A 24773-nucleotide genomic window follows, 5' to 3' on the forward strand; every position below is an offset into this window, starting at 1 on the left:
GCCCTTCCTGTTTGCCCTAGACCCCTTCCCCAGAAGTCCAGGATGCCTCAAACGTGTGTCCTCAGGGGTCTGCAACACCTGCGCCCCATCCTGTGGCCCTCAGAGAATGGCCACCCACCTCGACCCTCTGCCCGCCGGGGCCCTGTATTAGCTTCCTGCAGCTGCTGGAAATTACTGAAGACAAGAGAAACGTCTTCTCTCACGTCTGGGGGCCAAAGTAGTTATTAGCAGGGCTGTATTCTCTCTGGAGGCTCAAGGGGAGAACCCTAGAGGGAACCTCTGGCCACTGCCGGCTAAGCTGATGGGAAACAGGAAGTGCCAGCCCTTCTGATGCTCTGAGAGAATCTTGAGATCTGTCCGTTTATGTGGAACCCTCTGATTCTTGTTGGAGCAACTAATTCAAGCTTTTAAAACTCCTGAGTGAAGTCACTAAGTAGATGTGTTAGGTGATCCCAACCTCCATCCCTCAGCAAAGATGAACAATTAAACAGCTATCATGAACAGAAGCAGCCCTAGGAGAGCTCTGCAGTCCACTTAAAAACTTCAGTAACACAGTCGAACCGCAAAGAAACCCTGAGAATAAAAGCTCAAGAAGAGAAGGAAGACGGTTTCATTCTGCGTGTGTCATCCTATCATCCCCAGCAAGAATGTTTCCCTCACTGGGAAAAGGAGTGGTGTGAGCCATCAGCTTTCCTAGCTTCTTTGGGTGATGCACAAAGGACCAGCTTTGGTTTCACCCAGAGACCAGCAAAACTGAGATGAATAGAAACCACTAGGAAGAAGAACAGGGATTCCCATGAGCTGTGTAGTGGGAGTGACCGTGTTTCTTAGTGGCCTGCTCTGCAGAGGAGCCCAATAGCTTTCACCGCTAAAGAAACCAATGGCCAACACGGCTGCTGCAGACCTCCTGCAGATTTTACTGCTGAGGCTTTGCTCTATGGGTAATTGCATTCACAGACACAAGGCACCCGAGCCCTCCTGCTGCCACCCTCCCCTTCCCCACCCTCAACACAGGATGGGCAGCTGGCCCAGGCCTTTACAGTTACATACATGCAGGACATAAGGACATGGAACAACAGACCGGCTCAAAATGGGGAAAGAAGTATGCCAAGGCTTTATTTTTGTCATCCTGCTTATTTAACTTTTATGCAGAGTACATCGTGTGAAATGTAGGGCTGGATGAATCACAAGCTGGAATCAAGATTGCCGGCAGAAATACCAACAATCTCAGATATGCAGATGATACCATTCTAATGGCAGAAAGTGAAGAGGAACTAAAGAGCCTCTCAGTGAGAGTGAGAGAAGAGAGTGAAAAACCTGGCTTAAAACTCAACATTCAGAAAACTAAGATCATAGCATTCAGTCCCATCACTTCGTAGCAAACAGATGGAGAAAAAGTGGTAACAGTGACAGACTTCATTTTCTTGGACTCCAGATTGCTGCAGATGGTGAATGCAGCCATGAAATTAAATGATGCTTACTCCTTGGAAGAAAAGCTATGACAAAGCTAAACAGCATATTCAAAAGCAGAGGCATCACTTTGCCGACAAAGGTGCATCTAGTCCAAGCTGTGGTTTTTCCAGTAGTCATGTACGGATGTGAGTTGCACCACAAAGAAGGCTGAGCTCCAAAAGAATTGATAATTTTCAAACCGTCGTGCTGGGGAAGACTCTTGAAAGTCCCTTTGAAAGTCTCTTTCAAAGACTGCAAGGAGATCAAACCAGTCAATCCTCAAGGAAATCAACCCTGAATATTCATTGGAAGGACTGATGCTGAAGCTGAAGCTCCAATATTTTGGCCACCTGATGCAAAGAGCTGAGTCATTGGAGAAGACCCTGATGGTGGGAAAGATTGAGGGCAGGAGGAGAAGAGGGCGACAGAGGAAGAGGTGGTTGGATGGCATCATGGACATGAGTTTGAGTAAACTCTGGGAGATAGTGAGGGACAGGGAAGCTTGGCATGCTGCAGTCCATGGGGTTGCAAAGAGTAAGAAATGACTTAGCAACTGAACGACAAGTGTGGAATACCTGCTTAGACCATGTTTAACCCCCACCAGTATGCATATACTCAGGATTAGCCTCCAGTTGTGCGCATGTTTGCCATCAACTTGATTTCCATCCTCAGCCTCCGCTGCCACGTGTGCCCTCATGGTGAGACCCTGCAGCCCTAGGAGTACATATCAGCAGCCAGGGCTCAGGTAGCTGCTCGTGTGCCTGCAGCTGGTCCTTCCTGCTGGGCCTGACCCTTGTCACGAATGACAAGTGGACACTGCCACTACACAGGCCCTGAAGCTATGTACGTGCATACTGCTTGTTCTGGCTACCACCACTGCCAGCTCTGGTAACTAGCTGCTGAGCCCACAGACCCACCTGAGGACCTGAAGGGTCCTTGCAGCCATTATGGGCTCACTGCAGTAGTTGTCACCAGGGGCCACACAGTTGCTGATGTCATGGATCTAGCGGCCTGAGCCAATGAGATGCCAAGCATCCCCTGGACCCAGAGCCGCCATACCAAGTGTCCCCCACACTTGTGCTTTGCCCCACTAGGTCCAGTGTGCCCTCCCCACCAACCGCAGGTGAAGGTCAGTCAGTCTATAAAATCTGGAAATGTGAAGAAAGCTAGGCAAGGCACGAGGACTTTGAAGAATTGGGTAAACATCATGTCATCAAAGGAATGCAGTGAATTTTCAGTAGCTGACCCAAAAGAAATGAGATACATGAACTGCATGATAAAAAATTCAAAGTTATTGTCCTAAAGAGAATCTGAAAGCTACAAGATAACTCAAGACAAAAAACTTAATGAAATCAGAAAAACAGTGCAAGAACAAAATGAAAAGTTCAACAAAGAAATAGAAAACATAAAAAGAACCAAACAAAATTTTGGAGCTGAAAAACACAATGACTAAATGGAAGAATTCAATAGAGAACACAAAACAGAGAATCGGTGAACTAGAAGACAGATCATTTGAAATTATCTAATCAGAAGAACAAAAAGAAAAAAGAGTGAAAAGGAATGAGGAAGCTTATGGGACTCATTAAGAGAATAATCTATGCATTACTGAAGTCCAAGAAGGAGAAGAGGGGGAGAAAGTGGCAGAAGGTTTATTAAAATTCTTTTAATAAATAATAGCTGAGAACTTCTCAAACCTTGGAAAGAGATTTGGACATCTAAGTTCATGAAGCTAAGTCACCCCAAAATGACCTTCTTAAAGACACGTTATAATAAGCCATCTAAAAGCAAAGACAAAGAGATATTTTTAAAAACAGCAAGAGAAAAAATTTCTGTCATATAGAAGAATCCCAATGAGGCCATCAGCAAAAACTTTGCAGGTTAGGAGAGTGGAATAATATGTTCAAAGTGCTGAAAGGAAAAAAAACTACCCATGAAGAATGCTTTACTTGGCAAAGTTGTCTTTCAGAAGTGAAGGCAAGAAAAAGACCTTCCCAAACAAATGCTGAGAGAGTTCATCCCTACTAGGTCTGCCTTATGAGAAACGCTGAAAGGAGTTCTTTAAGCTGAAACAAAACGACACTCATTTAGTAATACGAATATGTGAAAATATATAACACACTGGTGAAGGTAGATATACGGTCAAATTCAGAATACTCTAATTCTGTAATATGGTGGTATGTTAACTACTTAACTCTAGTATACAGGTTAAAGAATCAAAGTATTACAAATAGCTATAACTACAATAATTTGTTAGTGGATATACAGTATAAAAAGATGTAAATTATAATGTTAAAATATAAAATGTGGCAGTGAGGGATAAAAATACAGAAATTTTTGCATGTAATTGAAATTAAATTATTAACTTAAAATATACATTTGTATCTATAATATGTTTCAAATAAGCCTCAGGAACCACAAAACGAAAGCCTTTATACACACAATGTGAACATACTCATAAACTGAAGAGAAGAGAATCAAAGTACGGCACTACAGAAAACCATCAATTCCCAAAAGAAGACAGGAAGAGAAGAAGAAGGGAGTGATAAAAAAAGTCAGAAATTAGTTAGCAAGATGGCTTCGATAAGTCCTTACTTATCAACAATTACTTCAATGTAAGTGGGTTAAATTCTCACATCAAAAGGCAGAATGACTGAATAGATTTAAAAACAAGCAAACAAAAGCAAGACACAGCTATGTGCTCCCAACAGGAGACTCACTTTAGCTTTAAGGATACGCAGAAGCTCAAAGTGAAGGAATGGAAAAAGTCTATGCAAAGAGAAACCAAGAGGAAAGGGGCAAGCTATACTTATTAGACAAAACAGACTAAGTCAAAAACTGTAACAAGAAACAAAGAAAGTCTTTATATAATGGTCAAGTGGCAATTCAGCATGGGAATATAACAATTGTAAATGTATGTGCACCCCACATCAGAGCACCTAAAATTTTCAATCAAACAGTGATAGATCTGAAAGGAGAAACAGACAACAGCGCAATAATAGTGGGAGACTTTAGACCATCCAGTCAGAAAATCGATAAGCAAACATTGGATTTAAGCTATGCTGTGGGCCAAGTGGACCTACCAGACATAGGACTCTCCACCCAGTATTAGCAGGATACACATTTTTCTCAAGCCTGCATGCAACAGTTTCCAAACGAGGTCACATCTTATGTCAAAAAACAAGTCTTAGCGAATGTAAAAGACTGAAAACATACCAAGTAACTTTTCTGACTACAGTGGTATGAAACTAGAAATCAATAACAAGAGGAAAACTGAAAAATTCACAATTCATAAAATTAACACACTGCTGAACAACCAAAGGGTCCAAGGAAAAATCAAAGGGAAATAAAGAAAATATCTTGAAACAAACAAAAAGTGGAAACACAGCATACCAGACTTATGTGGCATGGCAAAAGCAGTTCTGAAATTTTATATATGTTCCGAAATTTTATAATATAAGCACTTCTGAAATTTATATGTAAATTTTATATATATTTATAAATGTATATATGAAAGTTTATAGCAATAAAAGCATACAATAAAAAAGAAAGATCTCAAATAAACTACCTAACTTTATACCTGAAGGAACTAGGAAAAGATGAAAAAAACTAAGCCCAGAGTTAGTGGAAGGAAAGAGATAACAAGGATCAAAGCAGAAATAAGTGAAACAGAGAATAGGAAAACAATGAAAAAGTAAACAAAACTAAGAGTTGGCTTAAAAAAAAATTGACAAACCTCTAGGTAGACTTGCCAAGGAAAAGAGAAGACTCAGTACACAAGAGAGGAGACAACTGCAACTGGATATTACAGAAATACAGACTGTAAGAGACTACCATGAATAGGTATATACCAACAAATTGACCAACCTAGACGAAATGAATAAATTCCTAGAATTATACCACCTACCAATACTGAATCGTGAAGAATAGAAATCTCAACAGACCAATAATGAGTAAGGAGATTGAGTCAGTAATCAAAAATCTCCAAACAAAGAAAAACCCAGGACTACATGACATCACAGGTAAATTCTACCAAACATTTATTGAAGAATTACTGTCAATCCTTCTCAAACTCTTCCAAAAATTTAAAGAGGAGGGAACACTCCTAAATCCATTTTTGTGAGGCCAACATTATCCTGACACCAAAGCCAGATGAGGACCCTATAAGAAAAGAAAATTACAGGCCAATACCCCTGATGAATATAGAGGCAAACATTCTTGACAGAGTATTAGCAAACCAAATTCAACAGCACATTAAGAGGATTATACACCGTGATCAAAGTGAGATTCATCCCTAGGATGCAAGGTTGATTCAACATATGAAAATCAATAGATGTAATATACCACCTTAATAGAATGAAAAATAAAATTTATATTAACATGATCATTTCAATATGCACAGAATAAGCATTTGACAAAATTCAACCTTTCTTATGATAAAAACTCTAAACAAATTAAGTGTAGAAGGAACATACCTCAACATAATAAAGACCATATGTGACAAGCCCATTGCTAATATCATGCGCAATGGTAAAAGGTTAAAAGCTTTCTCTCTGAGATCATGAATAAGACAAGTGTGCCTGTTCTCACAACTCCTATTGAAAATAATACTGGAAGTTCTAGCCAGAGCAAGAAAAAGAAATAAAAGGCATCCAGATAGGAAAGACGTAGTAAAATTGTATCTGTTTCCTTATGACATGATCTTGTATATAGAAAATTCTAAAGAATCCATCAAAAACACTGTTAGAACTAATGAATAAATTCAGTAAAGTTTTAGGGTACAAAATCAACATACAAAAATCACCAATAGTGAACTGACAAAGAAATAAAATATTTCCATTTCAATAGCATCTGATACTGTAAAACACTTAGGGATAAATTTACCCGAAGAAGTGAAAGATCTTTGGACTGTATACTGTAAGATACTAATTAAAGATATTGAAGAAAACACAAACAAATGGAAAGGTATACTGTGTTCATGGGTCAGAAGAGTTACTATTTATAAAATGTCCATAGTGTCCAAAACTATTTATAGATTCAATGCAGCCCTTATCCAAATTCCAAATTCCAATATTAAAAAATCCTAAAATTTTTATGGAACCACAAAAATACCTCAAATACCTTGAGACAGAACAAAGCTGGAGGCATCACATGTCCTGATTTCAAAACATATTATAAAGCTCTAGTAATACAAACAGTATGGTACTGACATAAAACCAGACACATAGGCCAATGGATCAGAGTCAAGAACCCTGAAATAATCCTATGCATATACAGTCAATTTATATTTGACAAGGGAGCCAAGAAGTTTCAATGTGAAAAGACAGTGTCTCCGTGTTGGGAAAACTGAGTGCAAAAAAGTGAAATTGGCTTAGTCACCATGGAGAACAATATGGAGGTTCTTCAAAAAATTAAAATATAACTACCACGTGACCAGCAATCCCACTTCTGGGAATGTACCCAAAGAAAATAGAAACCGGATTTTGAAGAGGTATCTGTACTCCCATGTTCATTACAGCTTTATTCACAATGGGCATGGAAACAACCCAAATGTCCATCTGTGGATGACAAATTGATAAAGAAATGTGGTATTTATGTACAATGTATTCTACAGATGCTGTTGAAATGGAAATATTTTTATTCAGCTTTTATAAAGAAGGCAATCCTGCCACTTGCACAGAATGGCTGAAACTAGAGGATATTATGCTAAGTGAAATAAGCTAGACACAGAAAGACAAATATGTAACATCTCACTTATGTGTAGAATCAAGAACAGCCAAACTCATAACCACAGGTTGTCAGGGGCTGGAGGGAGGAGGAAATGGGAGGTGATTGTCAAAGAGTACAAAATTTCAGTATGCAAGATATGTAGGTACTGGAAATCTTTTATAAAGCACAGTGCCTATAACTAACAATACTCTATGAAAAATAGTCTATAATATACTTAAAATTTGCCAAGGTGGTTGATTTTACATATAGTGTTCTTATTGCAAAAAAAAAATGATAACAATAAAAAGTGTAGGGGGATACTGTGAGAGGTGATGGGTATGTTTAAGATCAACCCATTCCAGTATTCTTGCCTGGAGAATCCCATGGACGGAGGGGCTTGGTGGGCTACACAGTCCACGGGTTGCAAAGAGTCGGACACGACTGAGCGACTTCACTTTCACTTTCATGGTGGTGATGGTTTTACGAGTGTGTCAAAGTGAAAGTGTTAGTTGCTCAGTCATATGTGATTCTTTGCAACCCTGTGGACTGTAGCCTGCCGGGCTCCTCTGTCCCTGGAATTCTCCAGGCAAGAATACTGGAGCGGGTTGCTGTTTCCTTTTCCAGGGGATCTTCCCAACCCAGGGATCAAACCTGGGTCTCCTGCACTGCAGGCAGATTCTTTACCATCTGGGCCACCAGGAAAGCCCTCGTGAGTGTATGAAAGGGAAGTCGTTCAGTCGTGTCCGACTCTTTGTGACCCCATGGATTATAGCCTACCAGGCTCCTCTGTCCATGGGATTTTCCAGGCAATAGTACTGGAGTGGATTGCCATTTCCTTCTCCAGGGGATCTTCCCAACCCAGGGATCGAACCCAGGTCTCCTGCGTTGTAGACAGATGCTTTCCCGTCTGAGCCACCAGGCTCATTCCCAAACTTATTGAGTTGCATATATTAACTCCTGCTGCTAAGTCACTTCAGTCGTGTCCAACTCTGTGTGACCCCATAGACGGCAGCCCACCAGGCTCCCCCGTCCCTGGGATTCTTCAAGCAAGAACACTGGAGTGGGCTGCCATTTCCTTCTCCAGTGCATGAAAGTGAAAAGTGAAAGTGAAGTCGCTCAGTCGTGTCCGACTCTTTGCGACCCCATGGACTGCAGCCTACCAGGCTCCTCCATCCATGGGATTTTCCAGGCAAGAGTACTGGAGTGGGGTGCCATTGTCTTCTCCAATATATTAACTATGTACCATCTTTTTACATGTCAGCTGTACCTCAAAAAAGTGGTTTAAAAAATTCCAAACCATGAGTAGTTTGTAAGTATATGATCTAAAGAAAATATATCTGCAGCTTGACACAGTGGAGACTCCTACTGTGACAATTGGTTTATGGAATCAAAAGTATGGGAGCTGAATGGGGCAGTGATGGTGGGATGGCCTCAAGGGGAGGGCAGGGCCATATGCCTGCAGTTGGGGGATGGCATTTGAGGGGTCTGAGCCAAGCCTTGGAGAATTAGAGTTTATCAGATGGCCAAGGGTGGGGGAAGCAGCAGGTCCTCCCAAGCTGAGGGCTCCGTGGATTCAGGAGCTTGAGGGCCAGGTGGTGTGCACTGTATTGGAAGGACGGGACTGTTTTAGGGACTGGTGTGAGGTGTGTGAGCTGGGGGCAAAGAGGACAGTGGCAGGCTGAGAGCCTTGGATGCCAGGGTGTGGAACGGCTTGAATCCTGATGGGGACGGGATCCTTTGAGGGCTTTACAGCACGGAAGAGCCATAACGAGTTTTGGTGGAGGCAGCGGTTCAGTTGCTGTAGAGTCTGGGCTGCTGGCTGTCACGGATAAAAGGATATTCAGTAGGGACTGTGGCCTGCAGCTGAAGTGTGTGCTCTATCCCTGGTGTCCGCTGCTGGGCACCAGGCACTGTTGTCAGAGCCTGCATTTTCCAAGGGAAGATGAAATTCCAGATTTCAGACATGAAATTTTATCATTTTGAGGGTCAGTTTCAGAACTTTGAAAATACTATTTGTGTCCTGTGGCATACCTGTGGCAGGTTCAGTCCCTGGCTGAGAGTTTTGGCCTTTGTCTTGGACTTTGAGCTCCTGGTGTGGAGGGTGGGGGTAACCCAGGCAAGAATCTCTTCCTCAGACAGGGTTCACCACCCCCAGATGGCTGGCCTTCATGGGTGTAAGTGGAGGCTCTGGCATGATGGGGCCTCTGTAGCCACCTCTTCATGCCCTTCCTGGCCTGGGGTTCAGGCCTCACACCTAGCTGGGGTTCGCTGGGCCCTGCGCAGCCAGGTTAGAAGTTCTGCTCTCTGGGGCCCTCCTCACTGCTTCCCCTCCTTGGTCTGCTGTGATCTGGGAATTTGAACAATCTCATCTTTGCCCTGTAGGCTGGCCTGATCCGTATGGAAGAGGAGGAATTCTTTATTGAGCCCCTGGAGAAAGGTCTGGCGGCAAAGGAGTCTGAACAGGGCCGTGTACACGTGGTGTATCATCGACCGACCACCTCCAGATCCCCTCCTCTGGGGGGGCCACAGGCCCTGGACACAGGTAAGGCTGCTGCAGGTGGGAGGTTGCACGGTAGCCCTTGAATGCTCCGCTGGGGGGATCCAGGCATCATTTCTGTAGGTCTGGTCCCAGGCCTGGGCTGAGACCACCCTTGCTGACCACACAGCACAGTGGGGGTGCTAAAATGCTGAGTTGGGGACCTCTGCTTTGGGTGTATGTGGGCCATAAACCTGTGGGCCTGAGGCCTCCATGTGAGCGTGTGTGTGCTAAGTCGCTTCAGCTGTGTTCGACTCTTTGTGACCCTGTGGACTGTAGCTCACCAGGCTCCTCTGTCCATGGGATTCTCTAGGCGAGAGTGCTGGAGTGGGTTGCCATGCCTTCCTCCCAGGGGATCTTCCCGACTCCGGGATTGAACCCACATCTCTTACGTCTTTTGTATTGGCAGGTGGGATCTTCACCACTAGCTCCACTTGGGAAGTCCTGAGCAGGCAGTAAAAGCTGCCTGAGGGTCTGACCTAGCGTCAGGGAGCAGGCAAGACCCAGACCAAGCCTAAGTCCCGTACCCACGTCTGGGAGCCTGTGCCTGGGCTCACGGACGAAGGCCCTGAGTGTTTCCTCGGTCCCGACTGGATCCTGCTCCCTCTGGGAGGCAGCGGGGGCAGGGAGTGCTCCACAGAGAGCCCAAAGGTACAGCCTCGGCGACCTGTGCACACACTTGTGTGGTTTTATCTTTTTCAACTTAGAGCCAACCGCGCTCTTGGGCCCAGGAGTGAGGAGGGAGCTGCTGGGCAGGTGGTACAGCCCCTCACCGCCCTCCGGGAGGCCAGACCTGCAGCCTTTGGCCCAGAGCTCCCGGTGTCCTCAGGGTCTCCCTGGCTGCAGCGAGGCCAGGCTGGGTTCCGGCCGTGGTCCCGGCAGGCCTCGCCGTGCCCAGGCTCTGTGCCTGGCTCTGGCAGGCTGCGCTCAGCCCTGAGTTTCCAGCTGTAGATCCCGGGCTGCACTGGGTCATGGCCACGCAGGTGGCAGCAGGCAGGGCACGGAGGCCCGCGTCTGGAGTTAAACTCATCTGTGTGTTGACAGGAAACCCTGGGCCCGCCCAGCTGTGCTGTGATTAGCCAAGACACTCCTGCTGCCCCCAGGCAGCCCGCCTCATTTAATTTAGGTCTCTCTGAGTTCCCAGCTGACAGATAAATTGGGTGCAGCCTGGCAGGGCACCGTTCCAATTTCGAGGACTGGTATCAAGTACTTTTGCAAAGGGAATTGTCCCATCAGGATGCCCAGTGCTCTGTAGAGTCGATTAATACTCGCTGCCCCTCCTCCCCAGATGATGAACTGCAAGCCATCTGCCAACAGTGGAGGGGGTCCCCCAGGCGCTGCCTTCCTGGCCTTCCCAGCTTCAGCCCCTCCTATCTCCCCTACCCTTGGGCTTCTCTGCATGGGGAGGAATGGAGAGTAACCCCATTGGGTGAGGGCAGGAGTGGAAATGGGGCAGGCGCTGTGCCTCAGATCAGGGATCAGGACCCTGGTGTTGCTCCTTGCTGGCTGGCTGGCTGCCCTTGGGCAGGTTTGGGTCTCTGGCCTCTGCTTTCTCATCTGTCCAGAGTGATTAGAAATGCCTGTGCTTCAGAGAGCTGAGGGCTGGCCACTTTGGTTTTGGTGCTTCTGGGCTGGCTTTTACTGGAAGATTCAGGGGGGTTTCCTGGCGGGGGCCACTTAGGCCGGGTGAGGTGAAGCCTGCACAGTGAGGCTGCCAGATGCCCGGGTCAGGCTGCTGATCCCTAAATCCATGTGCTGCTGTCTCGTGACCATGCTGCCCTCCTTCCTGGCTGGGCCTTCTTTCCCAGGCTTCTGCTGGCCTTCTGACATCTTCTCTGGAATCCTTTCCCTAACCTCATCCGCCTATCTCTGGTGAGCGCTTAAACTCAGAACACAGGAAAGGGATTCCAAACTCAGCACAAGCCCAGAAACCATTGACCTTAGGAGATTCTAGGGAAGGCCAGTTGCTCGGGTCTGGCACTGAGGCTGCGCTGAAATGGGCTGGGGGTGCGGTGCTCTCCGGACTGAGCTCTGGACCTCAGCCCAGGGCTGTGGGTATGTAGGCTGAAGGCCGTGGGTTGAAGGTAGCAGGTCTCAGCCAGAGGCCAGAGTCTGGCACCAAGCACCCTTTCCTTGGTGTCCCTGCCCCAGGGTCCACCTGACCCCGTGTGGACGGTGTCCCCAGAGAGCACATTTCTCCCTGCATGTGCCTGGTTGTTCCCCTGTGCCCAGGGTTGAGGCCCACTCTGGCTGGAGGTGGCCCAGACACACTTTTTTGCTGCGGCTGGTCTGAGGGCCTGCAGTAACTCTGGACAGTCCCACTGTCCGTCAGCCCCAGTCTTGTCAGGGCCCACAGTGGCAACTGGTAGATGCGTAAAAGCAATGTCCTTGTCTGAGCACGTTTGCTCCATGCTCTTTCCTGCAAGAGGACGTGACCTACTGGGCGCAGAACACCAGTGTGTGCGCGTGCACGTGTGTGCGTGCGTGCATGCGTGCATGTGTGCGCGTGTGTGTGTAAGCTAGGGGATCTTTTTTTTCTCATGAATTCTGCTGTGTGGCTCCGATCAACGAAGGCAGGAGGTACTAACTGGAAGCTGAGGGCCCCCATGAGGCAACTTCTGTAAGCATGTTTGAAATACCCTGGCCATTTATCAAGGACATGGATATAATGGGTCCTCTGAGAAAGGGGAAGTGGAGACACCTGTCCTGAGCCTCCTGGTCCGGGAGGTTAGCATCTCCCAGTGTAGGAGGTGGAGTGGGGGTGCCTGTGGAGGGTGGTGTGGTTATGGGTGAGGGTGCTTGTGGGGGCTGGTGTGGCTGGGGTGGGGGGTTTGTTGGGGGGTCTTATACACAGCTCTTCCTGGGCATTGAAACACATTGTCATTGCCCTGGCTTCCCTGAGCAGCCAGTGGACTTCCTGGGGTGGTCTCAGGGGCTCTCAGAGCCTCGGAGCATCCTTGTCACCAAGTCCCCATCATCTGAGGTTAGCTACTGGGTTGCTGACTGCCCAGGGAAATGGATGGAAAATGAAGGTTTTGGGGTGTCTTCCAGGACTCAGGCCAGGGTTGGATGTTGCGCTGGGTAGCTTAGCCCACACCTTCAAACCCTGGAGGAGGGCCCTAGGGTGGGCAAGGGACTGAAGGAGACCAGGGTGAATTTCCCCCTCACTGGCCTCACAGGTGTTGCAGAAGTGTCTCTGGTTGGCTCTGCTGGGCCTGGGAGCCTGTCCGGGCCTGAAGGGCAGTGCTCCAAGGCCAGGGTGCCATCGTGGCCTTTTTGGAGAGGGAGTTCGGGCATCTCTAGGACTCCTCTGGGCTAGACTTTTCTCAGTCTTCCTCAGGGCCAGACTTGCGCCCAGGGCAGTATGCTGGGAGATGTGTGTTTAATGTCGGCTTCTCTGGTGTTTGCACACGTGTGCATGCGTGTGTGTTTGCATTTACACCCAAGCATGGACAGAGCCTCCCTCCCAAGTTCTAGGCCCCGGCCTGAGCACTGCCCTGGTTGCCATCTGTTAACCCTGTCTAAGGTTGCTGAGGAGTAGCCAGGGCCAGTGGGTATGGGGAATGGGGAGCCCCAGGCCAGCCTGGAAGCCCTGCTCAGAGCTCATCTGCCTGATCCTGGCATGTCACGCCCCAAATCTCAGGCTACTTGTTAGCATCACCTAAAGTGAAGTCGCTCAGTTGTGTCCGACTCTGCGATCCCGTAGACTGTAGCCCACCAGGCTCCTCCGTCCATGGGATTCTCCAGGCAAGCATGCTGGAGTGGGTTGCCATTTCCTTCTCCAGGGGATCTTCCCGACCCAGGGATCGAACCCGGGTCTCTCGTGTCGCAGGCAGATGCTTTACCCTCTGAGCCGCCAGGGAAGCCTTGATTCTCTCATTCCTTTCCCTTTTCCAGGAGGGCAGGATTCTGGAGTCACTGAGCTGAAGTCATTGTGCTGGCAGGACTGTGTCCCTTCCCGAGGCTCTGGCGGCAGTCTGCCCCCTGCCTCTCCCAGCTTTGGGGGCCGCCGGCACTCCCTGGCTTGTGGCTGCATCCCTCCAGCCTCTGCTCTCGTGCCCACAGTGCCTCCTCTGCTTCTGAGTGATGTCAGTCTCCCTCGTTCAAGGGTGCCTGTGATTGCATTTGGGACTCACCGTGGTAATCCAGGATGATCTCCACCTGTCGAGACCCATAATTTTATCATATCTATGGGGCCCTTTTTTGGTTATGTAATGCGCCCGGGTTCTGGTGATTAGGACCTGGTATCTTTGGGGACCACCATTCAGTCTATTTATTGTTGTTGTTCAGTTGCTAAGTTGTGTCTGACTCTTGAAACTCAGGCTTCCCCATCCTCCACTACCTCCTGGAGTTTGCTCAAATTCATGTCCATTGAGTCAGTGATGCCATGCAACCATCTCATCTTCTGTTGCACCCTTCTCCTCTTGCCCTCAATCTTTCCCGGTATCAGGGTCTCTTCCAGTGATGCAGCTCTTCACATCAAGTGTCAGAGGGTTGGCGCTTCAGCTTCAGCATCAGTCCTGGAGGAAGTGAGTGAGCCTCCCTTACAAGGCTGACTGTGCAGCGGCCGGGGCTGCGCGTCTGTGGAGGAGTAACCCGGCAGGCAGACTTCACTCCTTCCCAGGGGACGATGTTCAGGCACAGCCCAGGCAGGGCCCACGCCCCTCTTCTGCAGCTGCTGGACCCTAGTGCAGTCTCAGCCAGACCACGGGGCCTGGTGTGCTATGGCAGGTCTGACCCTAAGACCAAGTGTGCTGAGATACTGGCCTTACTGGTCACACCAAGAAGGGCTGAACTTGGGGCCCTGGGAAAGTCCCCACTGAGTGGGAAAGGTCCTTGGGTCACACACTGACCAGGTGGTCTCACTCTGTCGGGCACATTTGCAACAAGTCCTGCTATCTCAAGACAAGGGCTGCAAGCTCAGAGGCCTGCAGGACCCAACAGGCAATGCCAGTGAGGAGACTGGCAGAGGGCAAGGAAACAAATTACACCCACCCTTGGCCCGGTTTTAATTTTCCTTCTTTTGATGCAAACATGAAAGTCTCTGCTGAAATGGATACACAGCAGTGACACGTGGCATTTGGCCCTGGCCTCACTGTGGGCACAGGACAGATGACAGACGATGTCCATAGGGCAGCCTGTCCTCAGCTCCCCTGACCAAGACCTGGTGGGAGTGTGGGCCCAGGGCAGCCAATCCTTTCACTGTTAAGAGAATCCAGACATCAGAACTTTGATGTGAACTCCCCTGATTTTAAATTGTTGCTTTAAATTTCTGAAAAGCACCATATGGGCCAAATAAAACAACGACCCCTATTGACCACCTGTGTTTTCAGAGACGTGGAGGTGGAAATGTCCTGTGTCCTCCTCCACGGGCTTCCTGCAGTCCCTGGGCATGACTTTGGGGCAAGGGGGCGCTGTGCGCTCCTGCTGAGCTGCTAGTGGGCTGCAGAGTCTCCCACCCTGCCTTACACCTGGGCCTGGGCTGAAGGCAGAGAAGGCAGACAGCTCAGCGCCTGTGACCTTGGCTGCCTCCCTCTCGGAAACAGCTCGTGCCAAGCCTCTGCCCGCTGCTGCCAGGCTGCACCATCCTCCCTGGCGGGCAGAGGAGGCAGGGTGCCCTCGGGAGCACTGTGCCCTGCTGCTGCCAAGGAAAGCCTGTGAGGAGAGCGAGGACAGCCCTGCGTGGCTTCTCCACGTGGCCGAGCGTGGCCTGCCTGCACAGTCTCCAGCCGCCCTTCCTCCCCTCCTAACCTGCCGCATGTCTCCGCCCCACGTCCCTGAGCCAGAGAGTTTTCCAGACGGCTAAGGAACCGAGAGCACAACTCATGGTAGGCGCTCAGGGCCAGGAAGCAGAGGGCCGGAGCTGATGCTGAGAGCTCACAGGGGCCGCCCCAGCAGGGAAGGGGACTGACAGTCCTGTGTTGTAACCGGCCTGCTCTGGTCCAGGCTGGAGGCAGGAAGCCTAGAGCAGTGCTGCAGGGAGAGCGTAGCCCTGTCAGGACAGGACACTAGTGGGGAGGGGGCAAGGCCCCACTTGGTGCCAGGTAGATGGTCAGGCTTACCTTGGTGATGCAGTGGGTGTGAGTCATAAGGGAGAGGGCTCAGTCAGGAATGAGGCCGGGTGGAGAGGGGGAGGGGTGAGTAATGGGGTAATGGGGAGGGGATGTGGAGGGGGCACTACCTTGCTGGAAGCCCGTTTGGGGAAGCTTTCTGCTCTGTAGCGCTTTATCTCCTATTGCCACTATAACAAGTTACCACAAAGTCAGAGGCTTATGCTCTTCTGGAAGTCAGGAGTCCAGCGTGAATCTCAAGGAGCTAACGTTAAGGTGTCAGCAGGGCTGGTTTCCTCGGGGGCCTCGAGAGAGGAATCCGTCCCTTGCCTCTCCCAGCTTCTGGGGGCTGCCAGCATTCCTTGGCTTGTGGCCGCATCACTCCAGCCTCCGTTCTGTGGTCACGGTGCCTTCTCTCTTGTCTGTAGCAAGTTTCTCCCTCTTATAAAGACACTTGTGATGACGCTGGGCTCACTGGGCTACTCCAGGAGAATTTTCTCATTTTAAGGTCTTTAGCTAAATCATGCCTGCTAAGTCTCTTTAGCCATACGAGGCTATCCTCACAGGTTCTGGGGGTTAGGATGGGACATCCTGGGGGCCAGGATTCAGCCTACATGATATCAGAATGTTGAAGGCTGAGGTCCTAGCAGAAATGGAAGAGAGGTCAAGAGAGGCAGGTTTTGCACCCTGAGCCCCAGACCTGGCCAGAGTCCAGGTGCTAGGGCCCCTTTCTGTGCCACTGGTGGGAGCCTGGGGCCTGGCCCGGTGCTTTCAGGCTGGTAACTCAAGGGCTCTGCTCCTGGCCTTGGCCCATGCCCTGCCCAGCTGGCTGTTGCCAGCTCACTGCATTGCAGCTGAAAGTCTGGGCACCTTAGTACTTTATGCCCAGGGCCCTCTCGGTTCTTCCCCTTCATTCTACCCTGGGTTGTGCCTATGGCTTGGGGGCCAGAGGGAACCCCAAGAGAAGTCCTGATTGTGAAACCCGAAGCCGTTGGCCCGACTCCGGGAGGCGTGTTTCAGGGCTGAGTGTATCCTTGGCAGAGGCTCTGGTGCTCCCGCTGCTCTGTGGTCAGCCCCCTGGACGGCCACTGGACATGCCTGTGTGCTGACGTGGCCGCACACCGGGGAGGTGGGCGGGGGCTGTGCTGGGTCAGCTGAGGCCTGCTGCAATCTGGGGTCAGACTGAGGAGACTGCTGCAGAGCTGGCGGCTGAGCTGGGGTCTTTCTGACTGGGCTCTGTGGCTGGGGTGCTCTGCCCCGCGGGCTGGGGGGGCAGAGGTGGTGCCTGCAGCCAGACCGAGGCTTGGGCCCACCTCCTCCTGCAGTGGAGCCTTGCCCGGCATGCCCCCTCCTCCCAGACTCCAGAGATGCAGTCTGTGAGGGCGCTTGGCCTGGTGGGTGCAGAGAGCCCACATGCTCAGCTCCTCTGCTGTGTCTCAGGACTACCCTCCCCGCTTCCTCTCTTCCCCCACATTCGAATGCAGTCTGGTTCAGGGGTGGTGCTGGCTGGGTGAGTGTGGCCCAGGAAGGACCTGGATCTTGGCTGGAGCGTCGTGAACAGATGATGAATGTGACCCAGGGATAGTGCTCTGGGCCTTGGCCTGCCTGTGGTGCAGGGGACAGTTCTTAGAGGAGCCACCTCCGCACATCCGTAGCTGCTCCCAGCACGGAGGCCAGGGGCAGTTTGGTTAGGGGTTGAGTGTGCCTGCCCCGGCAGCTTTCCCAGCCCCGTCATGTCTCAGTTTTCGCCTCTCTGAAATGGGTATAATGTCGGCAGGGCCTGCTAATCCTCATCTCACCTTTGCTATGGTGCCCACTCTGTGCTTGCTTTTACACGTGCTTAAGATCATAGGCTGTCTCGGGCCCTGAGGGCCTCTCTGCCCTTGCCGCCCCATCTTTGAGGAACTCTTTTCCACAGACCCAGTTCACTGATACTCTTTCCTTTGTATCCCCTGGGATTGTGTAGTGAATGTCCCCTAAAGAGCTTTCTGTTGGCACAGGGTGACTATGCCTGGCTTGCAGGTAACACACCATCTCAGAAGCAAAGTCATGCTCTGCTCTGGGTACATCTGGAATTAAATTAGCAAAAGTGGTGTGTCTGGCATCACATCAGCCATGGGCTCTGCAGACCTGCTCTTTGCTGGCCTCTAGTGAAGCAGACCAGGATGTTTCTGGGAGAGATTTGATGTCTCCAGTGGCCACTTTACATGTCTGTGACACTTTGTGCTTCAGACATGTCAGCTGGCCTGCCGGGGATGGGAGCGGCTGGGCCCCGAATGTCTTGACACGGTCCCTCCACACCCCATGGGTCTGGGCTTTCTGCGTGCTGTATATGTGATGGGGGACAGAGGGACAGGTGTCCCATGATGGACCCCTGGACAGAGGCCTCTTGGCGAAGCAGAGGGGTCCGAGGACAGGGGAGAGGTGCTGGTCCCAGCATCAGGGGATATTGGGCTGCAAAGACAGCTCAGAGGGGAGAGGAGCCCTTCCCCAGAAGCAGTGAGGCCAGGCATAGCCCAGGAGCTCGTTGGGCCTGAGGTCCAAACTCTGCAAGTCTGTACCAGCTGGAAGGCTCTGACCAAGGCCTGTTTCCTCTCAGAATTCTCTGCAGGTTGACAAACACTTCAGGCAGCTCCAAGCCTGAAGTGTTTTCTATAAAAAAATTTCCAACTTTCCTTGACCCATTTCTCTTTCAAATTAATACCAAGCAGTGCTGTGCACTTGGCGCTGAAGGAACTCAGAGCTGGGAAAAGGTCATGCAATTAGACGGAAGTCTTGGTGTCTGGCTGTCTCTCCCTCCCCCTGTACGCGTCTCCCCGTCCGTCTGGCATCTGGCCCTCTCTGCTGTGCACACACACTCCTGCGCACACATGTTTGGAACTTGGGCTGGATTCTCGAGTTGGGATGTTTCTCCCAGAGCTCTTGACCTGGCTCCACGGGCCTGGGCTCAGTGCTGGGGTGTGGGCTTCCCCTTGACCTGGAGCAAGGGAGGCCTCCGAGAGTATGAGTGGAGCGCATGGGAGAACCTGGAGGCAGAGTCCAGCTGGTGTTCCTTTCCAGGGATGTGCAGGCAGGACAAAGTTGCACAGTTGGGATGAAGGCAAGGCTCAGGTGAGAGCTTGCAGGATGGCACAGGATTTGGGGGAGTCTGGGGCCAGATCCTGATGGAGGAGGTGGCCTGAAAGCTGGGCCTGCCTAGGCTTGGTCTAGGCTGGAAGAGGCCAGGCTTCTAGTGATGCTCCCAGTTACTGGGGGAAGACCACAGACAACAGTGGGCCTGCTGGATGGAACGCCGAGGCTAAGAACAGGCACCCTGCGCGCTGCTGCAGAGAGGGGTAAAGCTGTGAGCAAAGCAGAACCCCGGAAAGGGTGAACTGAGTTGGGGGAGGGTCTCTGGGTCAGAGACAAGATGCACTCAGCTGGTGGGAGGGCCCGGCCTAGGAGACTGCTCCAGTCCCTGAAACTGAAGTCAGCCCCTGTGTGGCTGAGGGGCAGAAAAAGGGCCATGTGCCTGGAGGGAGGGAGGAACTGAGAGAGAGCAAGGGCAGGGCCCGGGGAGGTGGGGAGGGCTGATGGGGCTGAGTCGTGGAGGAGGTGAGGTCTTATGCTCCTGGCAGTGGGAAGCCTTTGAGGACTATTAGTGGCGAGAGTGGCTACAGGGAGGGCTGTACCCAGGGGGCCCCGGAGGGTCCTGATGGCCAGCGCGAGATGGCTGAGTGGACAAGCACAGGATGCTTTTGGAGGCAGGGCTCACAGGACGTGGGTGTGAGCAAGGGATCGAGGGCAGCTCCTGGAAGGATGGTGTGGCGCAGCCTGGGGTTGGGAGGCAGGCCCAGTGCAGAAGGCAGAATTGGGGCCCAGTCCTCGGACCTCAGAGCTGTACCCTCCCACTGTTCTTCCTTCCCCTGGCTCAGAGGAAGGGACTTCCCAGAGGGGATAGTGCTGGCCAGAGGCCAAGCCCACTTGGCTTCCAGATCCTGGCGGTGGAGGGCAGGGACCCCAGACTTGACCCCACAGATGGACAGGTTCTGGGTCCTCTTGCCCTGGGAGTCAGAGGCCCTGCTCTGCAGGATGGGGTAGCTGAGCATAGTGTAAAGTTCAGGGACCCTCGGACGTGTGTGTGTCCTGGCCTTTGTGGTGAATCAGGTCCTCCTTCCATGCCTGCTGCTTCGGAGGGGGCCCCACGCTGGGGTGGGTGGAAGCTGATGACAGTGTGTGTGATGGGCTGTGCGCGCCTGCTTCTCAGGCCCTCCAGATGGAGGTCTGCTGTCCACCCAGCCGGGCTGGAGGCAGTGCTGGCTGGCTGCTCCCACAGCCGGGATGGTGGTAATGACCCTGCCCTTTGTGCAACCTCTCTTGGAATTTGACTTGGGAACCCCCTGGCCTCAGTTTTTCTCCTGTGAATAGGTATATGTTGCTAACCCTGAAAGGCATGATGGCCTGGATCCCCTCGAGCCCTGGCGCTAAGCAGGGAGAACTTGCTACGTGACCAAAATAATTATGGGATCCAAGGGCAACAGATACATGGCCCTGGGTGCAGCCAGGCTGCTTTCCCACCTCGGCCCCCACAGTCACCGTGTCCTCCTCAGCACGAGGGCTTTGCTGGCGGATCCTTTGCTGATCCTTGGTGGCTCAGCTGGTAAATAATAATAATAATATATATAATAATATATAATTATTATATATAATAATAATATAATAATAATCTGCCTGCAATGCGGGAGACCTGGGTTTGATCGCTGGGTGGGGAATATCTGCTGAAGAAGGGATAGGCCACCCTCTCCAGTATTCTTGGGCTTCCCTTGTGGCTCAGCTGGTAAAGAATCTGTCTGCAATGCAGGAGACCTAGGTTCAATCGCTGGGTCAGGAAGACGCCCTGGAGAAGGGAATGGAACCCACTCCAGTATTCTTTCTTGGAGAATTCCATGGACAGAGGAGCCTGGTGGGCTGTAGTCTATGACATCACAAAGAGTTGGATATGACTGAGCAACTAACGCTTTCACTTTGCTTCACAGTGAAGCAGGGCTTTCTGCCTTAATTTCTGCTTTGATGGTCTTGCAAGGAGGAATGAAATCCTCGAGCTTGATTACTTTGTATGTCTCCCCTACCTGTTGAGGTCCCTTGCCCGTTCATCTCCTGGGGTCTTTTATATTGGGATAAGCCCTTTATCCACTTTAGATATCGACTTTCTGTCATGGTTGATGCAGGCCTTTTCCCCAGGCCGTAGTTCCCTTTACATTTTCGTTACGTTAGTTTTTGTGCACAAAAGCCCGTTTTTCTGTAGCCCAGCCTGTGGGTGCTTCTCTGCCTCCCCTTGGAGCCGGTTGGTGGTCTGGGGACGTGTGCCTTCATTGAGGGCCTGTATGAGGATAGGCGCTCTGCACCTGTGTGGCATTTAATTTGCACGGCGGCCCCGGGGGCAGGCAGAGAACAGGGCCGCCCAGGGCACTGCTGGCTGAGAGTGCCGGTGGGGCTCCCCTGCGCAGGGTCCCCGGAGCGCTGCAGGCGCGTCAGCTCGTGGATTCCTGTACGACTCTGTGAGCTTGGTTGCTGTTGTCATTATGCTCACTGTGTAGATGAGGAAACTGAGGCACTGACTGTCACAGCTCATGAGTGGTAGAACCACAGCTGAAGCCAGGCCATTCACTCCTGCCTGGTCAGGGAGGAGCTTCCCAGGCCCCCCCCCCCCCCCCCGCACCCCCCGAAGGCTGGCCATCTTTGGGACACCTGAGGCTTTCCTAGCGCTGAGGCCCGGCCTACGGGATGCAGAATCTGAGGCACGGAGAGGGTGAGTGAGGGGGTGTCTCAGGTCATTTAGTATAGCGGCTGTGGGGACTTGCTGTGAAACCCCCAGCACTGGGGGGAGCGCCTGGCACGTAGCTGGCACTTCAGTATCCTTGAACTTGGTGCCCGGAGGCCTGGCCACACATCCTTCATTCCTGAGGACGCTGCTGTCCTTGGCAGACGTTTGAGGGCTCGTCGCTGAAGGAAGCCCACGTTTGTTGTTGGCACAGCTCTGATGCCCCTGGCTTTGGGTTTCTGTGCAGGTGGGGCCTTGCTGGGGCCTTGGGCTCCTGGGATGTCAGGTGGTGTGCCCTCACTGCGGCAGTGGGGAAATGGGGCCGGCCGCAGTGCCCAGGGACCAGGGGAGGCCGCCTCACTGGGCCCGGCACACCCTGGCGATCATTCAGAGACTGCTGCTGTCTTTCAGCATGTGCCCTGTGGATAGCATATCCCAGGCACTCATTTGTTCAAATCATTCAGCTGATGGTTTACTTATGGCCTGCACAGGGCCGGGCGCTGGCTGGGCTCTGGAACCCTGGGAAGCAGACAGACACAGCACCCCCAAGCCCAGGATCATACATGTCATATGTGTGCCAAACACGGTGAGCAGGCGGGATGCCTGCCCAGGAGCGGTGGGAGACGCCACACAGTGAGCGCACAGGAACTGGAGGCTGGCGCTGAGATCTGGACGTGGACTGCAGTTCACTAGGAAAGGAGGGGCTGGGGGAGCAGGGGCGAGTGTCTTTAGGGGAGTGGTCTTGGCCTGTCTGGGGGTCCAGCAGGAAGGACTAGAGAAGACTGAGGGTCTGAGGGGCAGATTGTGGCAGGCTGTCTTGGTGTGGGGGTTGGAGGGAGGGTGGTTTTCTCTGCTGTAAGTAGAGAGGGAGTATGGCCTCGTTACTGTGGAGGTGGGTGAGAGGGGAGGAGGCAGGGAGCCAGGAGAGGCTGCTGCCGTGAGGCTGGAGAGACTGTGGCCCGGGCAGGCTGGCCCTGGCAGTGCAGAGGAGCTGTTGCTGTTCACTGGCTCAGTCATGTCCGACTCCTTGTAACATGGACTGCAGCATGCCAGGCCTCCCTGCCCTTCACAATCTCCTGGAGTTTGTTCAAACTCATGTCCATTGAGTCAGTGATACCATCCAACCATCTTGTCCTCTGTCGTCCCCTTCTTCTCCTGCCCTCAATCTTTCCCAGCATCAGGATCTTTTCCAGTGAGTCAGCTCTTCACATCAGGTGGCCAAAGTATTGGAGTTTCAGCTTCATCATCAGTCGTTCCAATGAATATTCAGGGTTGATTTCCTTTAGGACTGACTAGTTTGATCTCCTTGCAATCCAAGGGACTCTCAAGCATTTTCTCTAGCACGATACAAAAGCCTCAGTTCTTTGGCACTCCACCTTCTGTGTGGTCCAACTCACATCCATACATGACTCCTGGAAAAAGCATAGCTTTGACTATACGGACCTTTGTCGGTAAAGTGGAAGAGGAACGGCCAGATGCAATATGGAGCGAGAGAGCAGCGAGGATCTTGAGGGTCCTGTTAGGTGGTCCCCATGGTGATCAGAGGAGGGTGCTGCCCACGGGGCAGAACCACATTCCCATCCAGGCTGGCAGCACCCTCCCAGGGTCAGAGAGGAGCAGAACCACAGCTCCCAGCCGGGCCCTCTAGTCTCTGCCTCTTCCCTATTCTGCCTGCAGACCCAGGTTGACACTTACCAGAATCATCTTTGCTGAGGTGCAGGCCTGAGAAGGTCTTTGTATGTTTGGACTTTTTTATTTTTTAAAGCTTCTATCCAGATTTCTCCGAACTCACCTTTGGGACAAGTGGAAAATGCTGTCTGTGGATTCCTGGCTGAGGAGAAATGCTACCTCGGTGTGGGGGTTTCTTTGCCCAGCTGCCTCTGTGGGGTGTGTTCCAGGGGCCAGATAGCCCTCTTTATTCTCAGTGCTTTGACAGTTCATGGGCTAGTGGCAGGGCTGGCCAGGCGTATGGGGACAAGTAGGCTTTGGCAGGTGATGGAGTTGGAAGAACAAGGAGCTGGGGCACCAGGCCAGTCTGCTGATGTCCCACAGGATGAGGGACCAAGGGCTGTTGTGGGATGCCCAGAGCCTCCAGGCACAGACCTCTAGTGGCCCGTGGGGAGTGGTCTCTAGGGGTCTCAAGTTGGCTGAAGTTCAGTACAGATCAGGTCATGAGCCGAGGGCTCTGGTTAGGAACAAGGGCATGCTCATTCCCACCCATCAACCTATAGAGCCTCAGTTGTGGGCAGCCACAGGCTGGAGTGCAAGCACCATGAGCCCAGTGACCAGGCTCAGGAGGGGCGGGCCGGGTGGGCAGTGACACGGACACGGCCAGGGCCCCAAGGATGGGGGTTCCCTGGCCTGGCACCTTGCGCAGAGCCTGGGGTCAGGTGTCTGGAGAGCGTGTGTTTCTGCTGGGGTCCCCCATGCCAGCGTTGCTAGGGTGCGGGCCAGAGTGGAGTCAGTCGCAGGAGGGCCTCTGGTTTCTCAGGAGTAGCCGGAAATTGCGATTTTATGTAAAACATTTTCATTTCAAAATGTTGGCAAGCTGATTCAAAATTTTCAAAAGCTGCGTGTGAAGCACGCAGGCCCCTGGCAGCAGCAGTGGAGGCTCAAGGGTCCTAGGATGGCCCCAGCCCCTGGGAATCTGGCAGCAGCCGGGCCAAGCTCTCCATGCGGCTGGTGATGCTGCAGGGCTGAAATACACTGAAGAGGAGTTTTATTTCCCTTTCAAGAATATCGCGAGAGACCTTTCCCGCAGTTCTGTTTCTGTGAGATTTGCTGTCATCGTGGTTGTGTTTTTCTTGGAGGCCAGTGGCGAAGCCCGTATGCAGAGCATTAGTGGGGCGGGCGTGAGGCTGGGAAGGCTCCATCCAGGCCTCCAGACGGAGCCTTGGGGTGGGGGGTGGGGAGGGAAGGGCGTTTGGTTGGGATCAGTCTGCAGAGCCCTGGAGTCGGGCCCCTGCCACGGCGCTGGGGCCACCGCCCGCACTGGCCAGGCCTGAGGGCTGAGGGGTGGACCTCCACTCTGTGCAGCTGCGCGCTGAGTCCCGGCGGCCCGCGCCCTGCTTTGCCAGCGTGCTCCATCGCCGAGTCCCGGCGGCCCGCGCCCTGCTTTGCCAGCGTGCTCCATCGCCGAGTCCCGGCGGCCCGCGCCCTGCTTTGCCAGCGTGCTCCATCGCCGAGTCCCGGCGGCCCGCGCCCTGCTTGGCCAGCGTGCTCCATCGCC

General features: G+C 51.8%; 1 protein-coding gene across 1 annotated transcript in view; it reads left to right on the top strand.

Moving 5' to 3' along the window:
• The window catches only part of ADAMTS2 (ADAM metallopeptidase with thrombospondin type 1 motif 2), a 260157-nt gene that overhangs the window by 67842 nt on the left and 167542 nt on the right, over nt 1-24773 (top strand). Inside the window, exon 3 of the mRNA XM_068979734.1 lies at nt 9541-9700. Coding sequence (XP_068835835.1) covers nt 9541-9700 — 160 coding nt within the window. The remainder of the gene's footprint in view (nt 1-9540; nt 9701-24773) is intronic.

Source organism: Capricornis sumatraensis, chromosome 9 (assembly GCF_032405125.1).
Source record: "Capricornis sumatraensis isolate serow.1 chromosome 9, serow.2, whole genome shotgun sequence".
NCBI lineage: Eukaryota > Metazoa > Chordata > Mammalia > Artiodactyla > Bovidae > Capricornis > Capricornis sumatraensis.